General features: G+C 30.4%; 2 protein-coding genes across 2 annotated transcripts; both read right to left on the bottom strand.

Annotated features, from left to right (window-relative positions):
- Nucleotides 1-4489: 4489 nt before the first annotated feature.
- LOC111635048 lies at nt 4490-5701 on the bottom strand. Its single transcript, XM_023379899.1, has one exon. The coding sequence runs from the start codon at nt 5699-5701 to the stop codon at nt 4490-4492; it is 1212 nt and encodes a 403-aa protein (XP_023235667.1).
- A 5564-nt stretch (nt 5702-11265) lies between these two features.
- On the bottom strand, nt 11266-15096 carry LOC111635039 (patched domain-containing protein 3-like). The gene is made up of 4 exons (XM_023379890.1): nt 14946-15096; nt 14557-14871; nt 12222-12322; nt 11266-11742 (listed from the first exon to the last, which is right to left on the bottom strand). The coding sequence occupies exons 1-4, from the start codon at nt 15094-15096 to the stop codon at nt 11266-11268; spliced, it is 1044 nt and encodes a 347-aa protein (XP_023235658.1).
- Between the last annotated feature and the right edge of the window lie 1145 nt (nt 15097-16241).

Genomic DNA, 16241 nt, shown 5'->3' with positions numbered 1-16241 from the left:
AAGATTTAATAAGAGATTTGAAGATGAAGTTAACTGGGATTTGATTTCTATATATCAAAAGTTATCAGAACATTTTATAAGAGAATTTAAAGATAGAATTAATTGGGATTCAATATCTTTTAATCAAAAATTGTCTGACATTTTTATTATTGAATTTAAAGATAGAGTAAACTGGAAAAAAATATCAGAACATCAAACCCTCTCAGAAAATTTTATAAGACAATATAATGAAAAGGTTGATTGGAAACTCATCTCTACACATCAAAGATTATCTTCTGAATTTATTGAAGAATATAAAAATAAAGTGGATTGGGATGCTATATCTCAATATCAAAAATTAGTTAATGAGTTTATTAGGAAATATGCTCTAAAATTAAGTTTAAAATTAATTTTAAGATATCAAACCATATCAGAACAATTACTCGAAGACTTAGATCGTTGAAAAGTATTAGACTGGAAAATAGTTATTAAATATCAAAAATTATCCGAAGATTTTACTATAACACATAAAAACAAAATTGATTGGTGTGATGTTATTTTGAATAAAAAGTTCTCTTACAAATTTGTTGAAAATAATTATAAAAATATTGTTGTTTCATTGTTGGCATGAATTTGTAATAAATAAATGAGGATTGAGTTGGTATTAATTCGATACGGTGAGAAAGAAAGGTTTTATTATATTTGGAAAGATGAAAGAGGGTATTTACATATATTTGATTATGTTGATACACCTTAGGGTAGATTTTTATGTACACCTCAAGAAAAATTTTTTCCTATTGATAGATAGTTTCTATATTGAATAATTTTTTTTCTATATAAATAGACACAAAGAAAAAACTAAACAATATTGGAAAGGTTCAAAATACTCCAACAAAGAAATTATGGGTGTTGGAAATTGATTATGAATATTCGATTGATTATGTTAAAACAATATGCACTCGTTTTGGAGGGAAAAAATAGTAGTTTTTAAGGATGAAGAATTGAATGAATTTCAAGTTTTTCTACCTGATCGATTTAATAAAAAATTAAGGGATGAAGATTTAGAGGAGATGAGTAATTTTAAATTTGTTTATAAGGGTAAGAAAAATTGTGGGAATAATTATAAAGCACATATTATAGAGTTTGTTTGACTTGTTTTTTATATATATATATTTTCTTTTTTGTAATCAACGAGATTTTCAGTGGTTTATAATTCTTGTTTAAATTCGTTGAATTTTGATTAAATTCACTGATTTTTAAAAATCTAAAATTTATGTTTGGGGCAGAAGGAACATTATTATACTACTGGCATCGATTAACTTCACCATAAATTTACAGACCCCTCATTCAAAGATAATGGACCCAGACACAAAATTGAAAAAAGCCATGTGGAGACAGGTGTGGTGGGGGATCTTCGTCATACTAGAGAAATCTCTTACAGGTGGCCATGGACCAACTTCAAACCAACCAGAAAACACTTGTTAGACTGATGATTTTCGTACAGAATGCCAAATTTTAAATAAAATCATTAAAATCACTTAAATCACATTTTGCGCGTGCTAGTAACCTCGTATTTTAGAATTTCTAATTCCAATTTTACCATACCGCTGATTAGAGACTGTTAGGGAAGGGAGTCGAAATAATTCGAGCAAAAGTAGTCGTAGAACATTTCCCGGAAAAAAGGATAGTAAACCACTACTAATTAATTTTGGTCTAATATTAAAATTTGAAAACTGATACGTGTTAGAGCGGTTGTGACAGCTCCACATATGATCGAGTTGCTAACTTTGACATCCGAATAACTTCATATTACGTGTTTAAATAAAAAATCTTGTAAAACTGAGATTAATTGCTCTTATGTTATACCTACACAAAAACACATTATCTTAGGAAAATTCTTTATTAATTGTAAGGAACGTTTTTAACCTTCAACCAACGTTTTTATCTGTTTTATTATTTTGATATTTTAAATTGTATATATATTACTTTGGATACAAATACCTTAATATTACAAAAACATTTGTATTTTAAATGTGTTCTCGTACCAAAAAAAACAGTTATCAATATAGTTAATTTTTAAATACCTGAAGATGGTTTTTAGAACAGGTTCAAAACGTTCGTTACGGTTAATAAATAATTCTCCGTGAGATAAGGCGTTTTTCATAGGTAAGAGTCATCTAGCTATGTATATTTAAAATATTTCATGTTATAAAAAATGTTTATATTTTTGCAACAAACTGTATAAATTATGTGGGAAGGATATTTCATTAAATATCACGTTTATTGAAAATTTATTGGACTGTAATTTGAAAAAATTATAGAGCAATAAATTTCAGACTGTTGTCAGTCTGTATGTGACTCTGTCTGCACCTCCTCAATCTCCAGAAAAGAATTACTTTCATGTAGGTGGAACCAGATGAAGAAAGCTTTGAGGAAAAAGGTTAGGATTAACTGTATAAAAACTTCAGGCTTAGACTCGGTCATATTAATTTAATTCACAGTTTTCATCCGAACGAAGTTAGATAAATGCCCGGATGACCGGTACGACTCTTTTTCTGACAAAAAAGTATGATGCCCAGAAGCAAAACCACAAATAGAAAAAATGAAAAACATGTGACAAATAGTCAATGTGACAAATCCCGGAATTGTGACGATGTCACAATAAATCATCGCTCGTTAAAATTGGTTTGGTTTGTTTAGTTACTGCAACGCGACACATGAGCGAAGTGACGAGTGGATGCATTTTAGGAAGACTTTTAGGGGAACTGAACTCTATTTAGGTTAAGATAACTAGGAAAACTCCACATGGCCAGATCGTTATTTATGCCTGAATCCACAACAAACTAACTACCAATGATCGGTGTTTTATCCAATCGGTTACCGAAAGACATTTATTAGAATAAAAAAAGTACCATTTAGAAATGAAAGAGTACAGTAAAGCGTCGATTTTCCGAAAGTCAATCATCCGATAGAATTTCAGTCGGAAAATTTTAATTTTCGCCAGTGCTGTGGCGCTTCAATCTTTGGCTATGTCTTGGGCTACTCAAATATTTTACGTTTTTGATACTAAATTAACATCTGAAGTATAGTTTTTTATTGTTTTTATATTTTTCAATATATTTATTTTGTTTGTACAAAATAAAAAAAAATAACTTTTTACGATACAATAGTCTTTGTTAGGCTTAACATCGACGAAAATTCAACGCGAATCGACACGCAACTGAGAAAAATTTCGACATCGGATACGTTAAACTATTTTTTCGTTCGTAAATCAGTTATCTGAAATATCAGTTATCTGGACAACCCCAGTCCCCAATTGATTCGGAAAATCGACGCTCTACTGTATTTAGAAGTAGAAAATTAAATAGTAATAGGTTTTTCACAAAGTAAAACTTTGGATTCCACGTGGCCAAGTAATGATTTCACCTTTCTCAGTAATGATATATCGCTTCTATTCCATGTTATATCATTGTAGCAGTAATTACATATATCTATATATATAATATATTTTAAAATTATATTCCTTTTAATAAGAATAATATTTAGTTTATTATGTAAATTTTTCGCCAATAGATAGCGCAACATGTAGATCAGTGATTTCAATGTAGATAAAATTTAATTAATATACGAAAATCCAAAAAATATTTTAGGGGTAAATTGTACAACATTCTTTATGTTAGGAGTATATAAGCAAAGCTGTCAAGTCTTTTCGTAAAAATTTGTACAGCGCCCTGGGAGTGTATAGCGAACAAACAAACAAACATCGTTTGATATATATATATATTTATTTATAGTTTATATATATATAAACACTTTAAATTTTCCTGTCACTCATACAAGGTTAACGTATATATATACATTAACCTTGTTGTATGAGTGACAGTAAAATTTAAAGTATTTTTAATTGTTTTCTTATAAACAGTCGCGATTTCACTGTCTCCCTATTAATTAAGAACTACATACTCACCGCTGTAATCTAAAATAACTGAAATTAGTTTATTAAAGAGTAGAATTAAATTTTTAGAGTTGAATTTCTTCACAAAAATAAATTTAGTAGTATAAAAGTGTTAAATCGTTTCCATTGATTATGTTATTGTATTTGAATATATTAAACAAATAACGTCATTTTTATTTTAAAAGTTAATAACCTATTCTCACTTCCTCAGCCGTATCTTTACAAATATAAACAAAACACCAAACTCTTGCTGAGCTTATTATTACTTTAATTTCAAACGTTTACAGCCCAATTTCAATAGGCCATCTTCAAGAACTATTCGAATACAACTTTCGAATAACTTTTAAATTTAAACTTTTAACATAAACTGTAACTATTAACTATTTAACATATTTTTAAATATCACCGTAAACCATTAAATATTTAACTAAAAAATTTTAACATATTATATGATAAACATAAATAATATAAAAAATAATAAAAATATATAAAAAAATATAAAGCTTACTATAACAAAAATATACATTAAACCAGTAATACACAACTGCCATAATTTTACGGGTTTTTAATCCCCATTTCCTTTTCTATTATGTACTTCCATGCCGTTGGAAGAGCATTAGCATCCTTGGCGTTTAGACACTTGCTATTTATCTTACTCTTATAAATCTCCATTTTTTCTATGCCAAAGGCAATAGTCGGAGAATGGACCGGTTTAACAATTCGTGCCTCATCCCATTTAACACTTGCACCATCTGTTTGCGCCATGATTGCCAAGATAGTGTTGTTGTTCCCTTTACTAACGTCATACATATGCTCCTTTAAACGAACCGCCAGGTTTCTTGTGGTGACGCCCACATAATCTTTTTCTACTCCTAATTGTTGATTTTCAAAAGGAATTCTATAAACCCCAGCTTTTTCCTTCATTCCTATCTTGTCCTTATCATTCCTTAGTAACTTGTAGATGTTCGGCGCTCTTTTATAAATAGATCTTGTGCTCTTATATTTACACAACTCTTCCATTATTCCTTCTACATTCCTGTTGTATGTAAATTTATTAAACCTATCTTTTGGCTTATTCCGTTTGTTTGTCCCTTGCTTGTAACCTTTGACCAAACCATTAATTGTAGATGTTTTGTATCCTAAACTTTTTGCAATATTCTTGATTCTGTTAATCTCGCTAATTCTATCTTGTACATTGGTGCAATATAAGAATGCTCTTTTAATAAGCGACCTAAACGAAGACATTTTGTATTTAATCGGATCATTAGACCATGCCGGGATATATAGTGGAGCATGTGTGGGTTTTAGATACACTGCCGTTTGTACATATCCTTGTTTGAATCTTATGTTAATATCTAAAAAATGGATATTTGTATGGCTTTTTTGTTCAAGCTTTAGTTTTAACCCATGCTTATTGTTATTTATCATACTTAAAAATTCCTCAATTCTTCGGTTATCCTTCCAAATTATCAACACGTCATCTACATATCTTTTGTATAATACAATGTCCTCCATGAATTTTCCTAGGACCTCCTTTTCTAGTTGACGTACCACTAATTCGCATAAGAGTCCCGACATGGGACTACCCATTGGGACTCCTTTTCTTTGTTTGTACACCGTCCCATTGAACGTAAAAAAGAACTGGTAACACATCAAATCCGCCAATATATTTAAGCCCTCCATATACGCTGTTAATCCTGGATTATGCTGTACCACAAATTCAACAAGAGTATTGAAACAAGATGTTAAATTCATGGAAGGGTACATGCTTTCAAAATCCATAAGAGTAAGATAAATAGCAAGTGTCTAAACGCCAAGGATGCTGATGCTCTTCCAACGGCATGGAAGTACATAATACAAAAGGAAATGGGGATTAAAAACCCGTAAAATTATGGCAGTTGTGTATTACTGGTTTAATGTATATTTTTGTTATAGTAAGCTTTATATTTTTTATATATTTTTGTATATATATTTTTATTATTTTATATTATTTATGTTTATCATATAATATGTTAAAATTTTTTAGTTAAATATTTAATGGTTTACGGTGATATTTAAAAATATGTTAAATAGTTAATAGTTACAGTTTATGTTAAAAGTTTAAATTTAAAAGTTATTCGAAAGTTGTATTCGAATAGTTCTTGAAGATGGCCTATTGAAATTGGGCTGAAAACGTTTGAAATTAAAGTAATAATAAGCTCAGCAAGAGTTTGGTGTTTTGTTTATATTTGTAAAGATACGGCTGAGGAANCAAAAAAATATACGTATTTTGGAAATGTTGAGTCGAATTAGTCTAGAATCGATTAATTTTATGAAAGAAAACCTTTCAAACAGCCGTAGTCCGTAAACTATGATTCCTACAAAATTGATTCATAAAGAACGGAACGTATCTACCGTCTTATAGGGGGATCTACTGTATTTACAGGTATTGGAGTTTTAATCTCAATTGTAAAGGCTTCTGATTTATCAGCATTTTTCGAATCTAATTCTATTAGTTTCATTTATATAAAACAGAATTCTCATTAAACTCGCTCGGTTCTTGTGTAAATGAGTATAAAACTTCAATGGGAGATTTTCCTTTATTTTTTTCTACTATGTATTTCATGCAATAGTAACCACATCTAACAGATGTAGGATTCTGAATAAAACTAGAGTTATATCTTATTTCTTTTCTAGATGTTTTTAAATATTTTATGATTTCTTTTGGAATTATCTCTTTTTTCAATCTTACATTTTTTAACTTATATACTCCAAAAGGATCGAAGAATTCAATGAAGTGATATTTGGGATCATTATAATAACAAACCCAGTGTGTACCATCTCCAGTTGAAATATCTAAATTAATTATACCGTTTTCAAATTTTCTAATTGTTTTCGGTAATAGATCAATCGTAAACACAGCTCTAAAACCTTCTTCATTTTTTAAATTATTATTTCTCGTCTCATATGGTTTACTGTGATATTTAAGATTATGTTAAATAGTTAATAGTTACAGTTTATGTTAAAAGTTTAAATTTAAAAGTTATTCGAAAGTTGTATTCGAATAGTTCTTGAAGATGGCCTATTGAAATTGGGCTGAAAACGTTTGAAATTAAAGTAATAATAAGCTCAGCAAGAGTTTGGTGTTTTGTTTATATTTGTAAGTTAATAACCTTCTATAAACAAAATTAAATAATAAGATTTAAAACACATTTCTTAATGTGTTCTCAAGATAGCTAAAGAATTAAATATAAAGTCATTTCAAACAGGCAATTATTTATTATGGCATCGTCACAATGCCGAAGTGTAATTTTTAATCATATCATAAATTTACTAAATTTAAAATGTATGCTTGCCACCTCAAAATGGCTTGCGCCTGTACATTTTACTTATCCTTTAACAAAATAGTCGCTTCGATCATCTATCCAACACCTTTAACAAGGAAATCTGAATTGGCATAACGTGAACTTCTGTATAGTTATTGGAGGCTTCATGCCCATAGCCTGTCAAATCATTCATGTATCTAATCGCTTTCACCAGATTAAAGAACAACAGACAGTGGGAATTTACAGGTCTACAATTTTTGTCAAATTGCAGCACAATGAGGCGAACTTCTCTATATCTAAATAGTTTTTCACCAAGTTGTTAAAACAGTAACTTGGTTTCAGGTAAATTGACCTGATAAATTTTTTATTCATTTTATAATTCAGTTAAATTAACCACTTAAATGTAGTTCACTCTGTCCAATCATGAAAAATGTTTGCTTACCTATGACAGCATTCAATGAAGCAGTTGTGAATAACAGAAACATAATAGAACTACACTTTATGACATAAAAATTTAATTTCATATACTTATAGGTTACATATATAAACATATTCTCATACAAAATAATAATTATAACATAACCCATTACAAAAAACCCATTAAATTAATACGGAACTTCTATGCAGTGATAAATTCTTTGAAAAATAGACTTCAAAAAAATTTTTCTGTAATAGATTAAGCTGTAAATTTATATTTTAAATCAATAATTTGAGATATTCACAATAATCGTCTATACAAACAATTAACAGAAAAATTGAAAACGGTGTTTGAATATTATAAAATATTTACCTGATACACTGTATAATTAAGGGTTGCGCGTCCCTATAAAAATTATGAGTGCTACGAAAACAGCAATTTTTTTTTTTTTTTGTGAACAGAACGGTGTGTTGGGAACATATAATTCCAACAACGACTGACCCATAAAAAACCTAGCGTTCTCCAGAGAGATGCACGTTGAATCAGATACACTTTGTCTGTATTAGTAAAACGAGTAAATCATCAATGCGAAATGTGAGGTTTACAAAAGTTTAGATATCAGATTTTACCATTACCTAGTTAATTAAGCTCAAGTATTGAGCTCAAACTAAGTAATCAAAACCTGGTCATAGTAAAAAAACCATTCGCGATAGAAAAATTAAATGATCCAATCGTTGTTGAAGAATTTACTCTGGAGTTACAAAATCTCTTTTCCCTAGTTGAGATTTTTTTTATTTGGAGAGATGATAGATCATCTATCCAATAAAAAGAAATTTCAGATACATTGTCACGTAATGTGGGCAAAATATCATTGAAAAAACGTCGAGGGATAGGAAAGAATCAGTGGATCCAAGATCGCTCTTGGAAACTAATTGATGAGAAAAAAGCCGCAAAATTTAAAAGTGACCAGGTTAAAACAATGGTTGAGATGAAGAAAAAAGGCAAAGATATGTCGAGTTAGATAGACGTTATAAAGAAAAGTTTTCGGAAAAGCAAGAAGCAACGGTTAGAACGAAATGGCGGTGAATCGCAAGAGGCTTTCGATCGAAATGAATCCAAGGCCGTATACCGCATAGTCAATGATATGACTGGAATGATGACTACGTTGTAATAAAAAATAAGAACGGGAAATTTCTAATCGCTCGAGATGAGCAGAACAGAAGGTGGATGGAATATTTCCAGGAAACATATAATCAAACAAAATTGACCGTCAAACGATCTGATGTTAAAAATACATGGCATGAGCTGCAGGGTGGACACTAGTGATATTCCCTATGAAGAAGTGAAGTTTGCAATTGAGAGCATAAACTGCAGGTCCAGATGTCATAGATGGGAGGTGTGATTGAATTTTTTTTTCCGCGGGACACTCAAACTTTAAATAACGAAATTAACTAATAATTGATTTACTTATTGAAATATAGATTTTAAATATTTATTTAAAACAAAATCCAAAATCCAATTATAAAATTCAAAAGTCATTACTAATAAAGTAGATAAATTTCTACATTAAAAAACCTTAGCCAAATATAAAAACAACGAATTTTATTGAATATATACGTATATAGATATGTTTTAGTATTTCTATATTTTTAAACGCATATATCTACAAAAACTTTTGCCATGAAAAAATGTTTACTATGCTGATGAATGAAAATAACTGAATTTTATTAAATATAAACCTATAAAAAGATGTTTTACACGTTTCGAAGTTCTTGTTCTGTAATATTCTCTGAAATAGTATCAAAATCCAAGTGGCTTGCTTCTTGAGTCTCAATCGACATGATCGCTAAACTGTTTAATCTATTCTGTAATTTATAAATATTTTTAATTATATCAATTTTGATATGCTGCGGGGCCCCTTTAACCGCGGGGCTCGATTGGCGCATATCGCTTTAATCGCCCAAAATCCGGCTCTGCGAAAGAGGTTGTCAGCCGGTTTGGACCAAATAACGGCTAACATTTTGAAGCATTGAGAACAGCCCATGTTGAACTAGTTAACGCTACTGTTTAACAGATGCTTAAATTGTGGGAAAGATTCAGAGGATTGGAGAAAGGGCACTATAATCAAATATCTTAAGAGAGGAGATGTCTCCGAGTGTACCAACTGACAAGGTCACACACTCCTTTCTGTGCCTGTATAGGCATGTTGTGTGGTCTTCCTTCGATGCCTAAGCACTGCCTTCGATCAGCGATTGCGAAAGAAGCAAGCTGGGTTTTACATCGGAAAGATCGTGCAGCAAGCAAAACTTCTTCTTTCGAAATATCATCAAACAATGCTCAGAGTATCGATTCTCATTGGCGTTCAAATTCATTGATTTCAAAAAGGATTTTGACAGTGATCACCGTGAGTTTCTCTGATAAAATTTGCGGCTGTATGGTGTGCCGGCAAACTTTTTCACTATTTTCAAGACCTTACATCTGCACTTACGCAGTTGCGTCAAGTCTGACAACGGCAGTAACGACTTCTTAAAAATTACGATTAAAGTCGTGCAGGGTTCTGTTCTGTCTCCTTTCCTCTATCTTGTCGCCCCCGATTCTCCGACAGGCAGATAGGCACATTGCGCGTATAGGGGCCGACATCTACTGGTCTAACCAAGATCGTATTAGATATTTGATTTTAGTTGTCGATGTTGCCCTATTGGGAAAATAATGAGATAATACTACATCATGCCATAGCCACATTGAGTCAGGAAGCAGACAAAATTGTCCTTACAATAACCGCCGCGTACTCAAAAGTTTTGCCCGTACATATCTCTTCTGAAACGCAAATTGCTGGCCAAGCATACAACAATTGGAAAAGGTCGAGAGTTTCACTTACGTAAGTAGCATTTTTTTCCATAATGGTGAAACGAAAGTAGTTGTAAAGTGCCTCGTTAGAAGGGCAGCGACCGTCTTCTGGTCTGATCTGTTCCATCTCTTTGTAAACGAAATTTCGTTTGTTTACTTCTATCGTGATTTCTATAGCTATTTATGCTAGTGAGTCCTTGAAGGCTTCAGAAAACAATTAAAAAGGCTAGATATCTTCCACATTGATGTTTACGACGAATTCTAAAGGAGCGATATTTAGATCATATCTCCAGTAAATAAATCCTCTAAAGAAGTGAGATGTGTAAACTTCACAGCATTATCGCTTGAAACGAGTACAACTTGCCGACCACATTTTTTTATATACAGAATAATAGGATTGCTAAGGCACCAGTGAAATTGATTCGACAATGAGAAAGCCTCGGGTATACTTCGCATGGAAGAAAGCTATAGCCATATCTCAAGATTGAAAGTAATTGAAGACAATTGCTGCCTAGTATACTACTTAGCATAAGAGAATCTATTACTACTACTACCGCAATTACACACAACCTTCACCAATTTACCTACAGTTTTTAAAAATTAGTATAAGATAAAGATTTTCCACTTGACAACCAATAAATCAATTATTGAAAATAGCATAAATGATAGAAAGAATGACAGGAATAAAAAGCAAAGCATGAAAAGCCGTTTCCATAGCAACAAGTACTACTATTTTCGCAAATGTGCAAAGAAAATATACATCAGAATATAAAATCAATTCCTATTCCTATTCCTGTGGTCAATGATCCTTGAAGTATTGGAAAACCAATACGATACAGAGAATCTTTTAGTTTTTCGTTTGGTGTTTCGCATTGCGACATGACATATGCGTACGAAATATGAGCAGGATAGTTCAAGCTGAATCCCACACACAGAATAAGGCTCATCATTGATATAATATCCAAGTTGACTCCCCAAAACGACATATAACCTAATGTTTCTACCATTGCCGATACGACAGATATTGCTACAGTAATTGCAACTAGTAAATTCGGTACAAACAGTAAAAAAACTGCTGCTATCAATATGGCAGTTATCCAAAATAATTGTTGAATCATTTCTCCTATGATAATGCCTTGCTCGATAAAACCAGACAAAATACAATGCACAAGTACAGGAATTTCGGAATTTTCAGCAATTTTCAATAAATCTCTTAATGTTTTCCCATAATAAAAAACCTACTAAATAAAATGTCAGTTTTGTTGTTATTAAAGACGATGTCATTAGATAGTGATTGAGCAGCTCGGATATTAAAGAACACATCGCGAAGTCCATCGATAAAGTCCTGCTTGTTTGACATATTGTAGCCTTGTAATGAAAATTTTGCTACGGGACTTCTCTGAAATTCTTTGTAGAATTTCAACCAAGACACAGTGAATTCTTCCCCAGCGATATTTGGATGTTTCTCGAATTTTTCCAGCAAGGTTTCTATCGATTTTTGTACATTTATATCTGAGTAATCCAACGTTTCATTAATAATTATCTGAAATGTATATGAATAACGTCTAAAGTACTTTAGACCAATACTTTGCCCTTCTGTAATTATAGAGTTTTTTGCAAATAAACGTTCATACTTAATGCCATGTCCCATGTGAAATGTGCCCCATATTCCAAATGATAAGTTAATGATGTAAATTATAATAACACTTATCTTTACTATTGGGTTGGAAATTATCTTTCCTAATGAATCTCTAAAATGTGCCATAGTAAATTCTTCTTCTTTGGCGTTATTATTCTCGTTATCTTCATCATTTTGTTCTAAAATAAAAACGTTTGAAATTTATATATGAAGCAAAACATACTGAAAACTCAAAAATATTATATAAAATTTATCAAACTTTTTCTAAATTTTCAATAGGTAGTAAACTAAGTGATTACGGTTCAAACTGATACTTCTACGTAGAATTAATTGAAGGTGATGACTTGTGCCGATCTTGTGTGAAATGTAGCAGAAAATTGGTATTTGTTTCTTATTTAAATCGAAAAATATTTTCTATTTAGCAATAAATTGAAATTAAACGGAACTAGAGTTATTGTGTTATTATTTTAGTTTTGTAATAAACGAGTAGTGAGCGTGAGTGTGCAGTGAAGCACTTTTCTTATTGTTTTGGTTTATTATTATTATATTGTCGTTATGTTTGTGTATAACAAAATAGCGAAAAGTTTTGTGTAGGTGTGACGTAGAATAAGCATACTTATATTTTGAAATAATTATATGTACCGAGGTTTCAGACTTTCAATAACAATAACCAAAAAAATGAAGTGAAAACGATATAATTGATACATAAAATGAAGCTGATTACAAAAGCCAGTTAGATGAAAATCCGACAAAAGTTTTCAAAAACAAGTGGTACTACGAATCACATGATATTTTTCATGTTAAATGAAATTTTTGGATGTGCATCCTTGGACATTCATGAGAAATGTTTGCCACTTCAGGTGTAAGGTATATTTTGTTCTTGCAGCGATAATGGAAACAGTTTACATTCGTAAGCGTTGTAGTATCAGAGCTAAGTGAAACTAGGAACATTTAAAAGCGGCAAAAAAAAACAATACCAATTTTCAATACAGTACAATATTACTTAGTGTAATCTCTCAAATTTGTTAGGCTTTAGTCTAACTTTTTAAGTTCGTATTATGAATTTTTATTTGTATAATTATCTATCGAAAAGAATGAAATTATTGCAAAAGTGTCATAAAAGAATTTGTCATTAAATTCACGTAAACGTCTCTGTTGGCATTGAAGAGAAACATGTTTCATACCCGTAGGTAAAGCTTTAATTAAAACTTTTTAACATGAAAACAGAGAAAAACTTCGAATACACCGTAATCATTTTAATATAAAAATAACAAAAAAAAATTTTTCACTGCGAAAAGTTTGTAAGTAATTAAAATCTTTATTTATATTTTTCAAAGCTTTGAAAATCGAAAAATGGTTTTCACTTCAAAAAAGAAAACTGTCAACCATTCCAAAGGAAAATACCGAAAGTGTCATAATTTTGATAGATTATTGTTTTCCAATACTGAAACTTTCTTACTATCACGATCTGTCAGACATATTCATTGTAAATACTCTGTTTTTATTTGTACACGCTGTTTGAATATATTTTTAATCCTTTCAAATATCATGAAAAGAAATATCATTGAATATGTGACAAACTGGATACTAACATTGTATAGATATTCATTTTTTCGCCTGCACATATTTATTTAATCTCCCTATTATTAAAATTTTTATAATGTTTCGGATATGTCAGAATTTCTATTGGACCAACATTTCTAACGATAACGTACAAATGATTGCGCTTTTGTACATTTCCATTAATGCAATGTATTATAATGTACAAAACGAAGTTTCGAAACTAATCTAGGTATCTACATCGAGAAAAAACTTCTCAAACTCAATGTAGAAAGCAATATCAATGTAATAAAAAAAATAAAAAATGAAACAAAAACCGACAGCAAAAATATATCTGTTTGTACTGTACATGTTCTGCATCATTGAATTCTATCCAACTTTTTCGGTTTTTCGTGGGATTTTTACGAGTGTGTGATTCTGCTCGCTCTTTCTAGCGTTTCTCAATTATAACTGACAAAAACTTTCAAGTGACAAACACTGTCAACTAAAAAATACTGATTTTATTCGGTTATTCGGTTTTCTTATCGTATATGTTACTTGTTAGAATAGACATTTTTCCACTACAAACATTTATATTAAGCAGAATCAATGTACGATTAAATATAAATTTTGTATTAATAAATTAATTATTTGTAGTATAATGCGAAAGCTCATTAAAACAGTAACATTCTATATGTACTTTAGATGCAAGAATATGAACTAACTAAAATAAACTTATGTAACAAAAAACTCAGGTAACAGGTATTACTCCTGTAATCTAAAAGTTCCTTTCAAACTTTATATAAAATATCAAAAATTATAGTAATTAATTTAATAAAATGTTATCTTTCTTTATAAATGAATTTCAACTTACCACATCTGACAAATTTTTTGGATCGAAGATTTCGTTGTTCTCTATATCCACTTATAGCCAAGCATCCTCCGAAAAACGTTATTTGATAAACAAAATTCAAAACGACACAAGTTGCAGTATAATAACTGAATATTCGAATGAAAGAGAAAGGAGCCATCATCCCGATGTAATACGAAATGGAATTAGTGAGTGAAGTTAAAGTAATAGAAACTCCTGCTTCTCCATATGTTACTTCCATGCGTTTTTGAATTGAATGTTTGGGATCAGTGATTCTCCAACATGCTATTAATACGAAAGCATCATCTATCTCGGTAACTGAAATACATACAAACTTTTTAATATATCAGCGTTATCGCTTAGGTACATTGCAGGGACCTTGATTTACTTACCAAGAACTAAGAATGGAATCGTAGCATTCCAGTAAGTGAATTCAACACCTAATGCAGCCATTAATCCAAAAGATGACGATACAGCTAAGCCAGCGTTGATTACACTTGCCAATCCAAGTAGTGGTTTGCTTTTTATCCAGCTATTCGTCATATTGAGAAATATCGAAAGTACAATCATAATTACGACCAAACCTCCAATTTTTGGTCTCGTGCTATCAAATTCTTTTCGAAACTCTTGCTCTATCATTGGAACAGAATATGGAACAGCTTTGATATACGTGAAATTATATTTTTGAATTGTGTCATAAACATGAGCTGACCATTCTGTAAATAATTTGTTTTTTTACTTCATTTTTATCGTCAGTTGCATATACTAACATAACGGCATTTACTTTTTCTACGAAGTTGTGATAATCTTCTGCAACACCCCCTAAATTCATAAAATAGGCTTTATAAGTGAAAGACAACAAATCTATATCAACAGGATACTTTAGCTTCTTTCTCTTTTTTAGTATGGAATCAATTCCCACTTCTGATATTACTTCGATAATAGGATTTTCAAAGCATTTTTTGTGTATACGTGTGCAGAGATCTGTATATTGTATTGTCTTTCCGTCAGTTTCTAATTTTATATTGTGTATGATTTCGTCGAACAATTTCACTTCTGAAAGTATATTTTTTTCAAACATGTTTCCTTCGTCTTTTTCCAACAGATAAATTATCAGAGAATTTGGTACATCAGGAGCTCTTAGCTTATCAGAAAATTGAGATGTGTCATATGAGAATGTATTTTCTATGAATGTTTTCACTGTAAAAAGTTTTCCTGTATCGGAAGTTATTATATCGTTAAATGTCTTACTGGGAGTTAATGTTCTGATAAATATGGAGAGTGTAATTGACAGAATTATCGGTAAAATTATAAAGTAATATGGATGCCGTCCAACGGTTTTTCCTATTTTTTTAAAAATACGGCAGAAAATTCTTCTTAAGCAGTCCAATTTCATTTTGCAATTTGAATGTGCTATAGGAGAACGATATTTAATCTGAAAAAAATTTAAGGGAAATCTGATCAGTTGTGCTAGTTTAGTTTTTATTTTTCATTGTTTATCTGAAATGAACAAACAATAAAAATTTTTTTAAATCGATTGAAAATATTATTTTAGTTAGCAATTTTTAAGGATGAAAAGTAATATTCAGTTTACAATATTTGTATTTATTAATATATAATAATTAAAATATCAAAAACGTTTTTACATTAGTGACAAGATTACAGATAGTTGTGTATTTTTATAAGAA

This window comes from Centruroides sculpturatus, unplaced genomic scaffold (assembly GCF_000671375.1).
Source record: "Centruroides sculpturatus isolate CEXI.00-Female unplaced genomic scaffold, Cexi_2.0 scaffold108, whole genome shotgun sequence".
Taxonomy (NCBI): Eukaryota; Metazoa; Arthropoda; class Arachnida; order Scorpiones; family Buthidae; genus Centruroides; species Centruroides sculpturatus.
The sequence above is the reverse complement of the archived record's forward strand: the minus strand, read 5'-3'. Positions and strand labels throughout refer to the sequence as shown.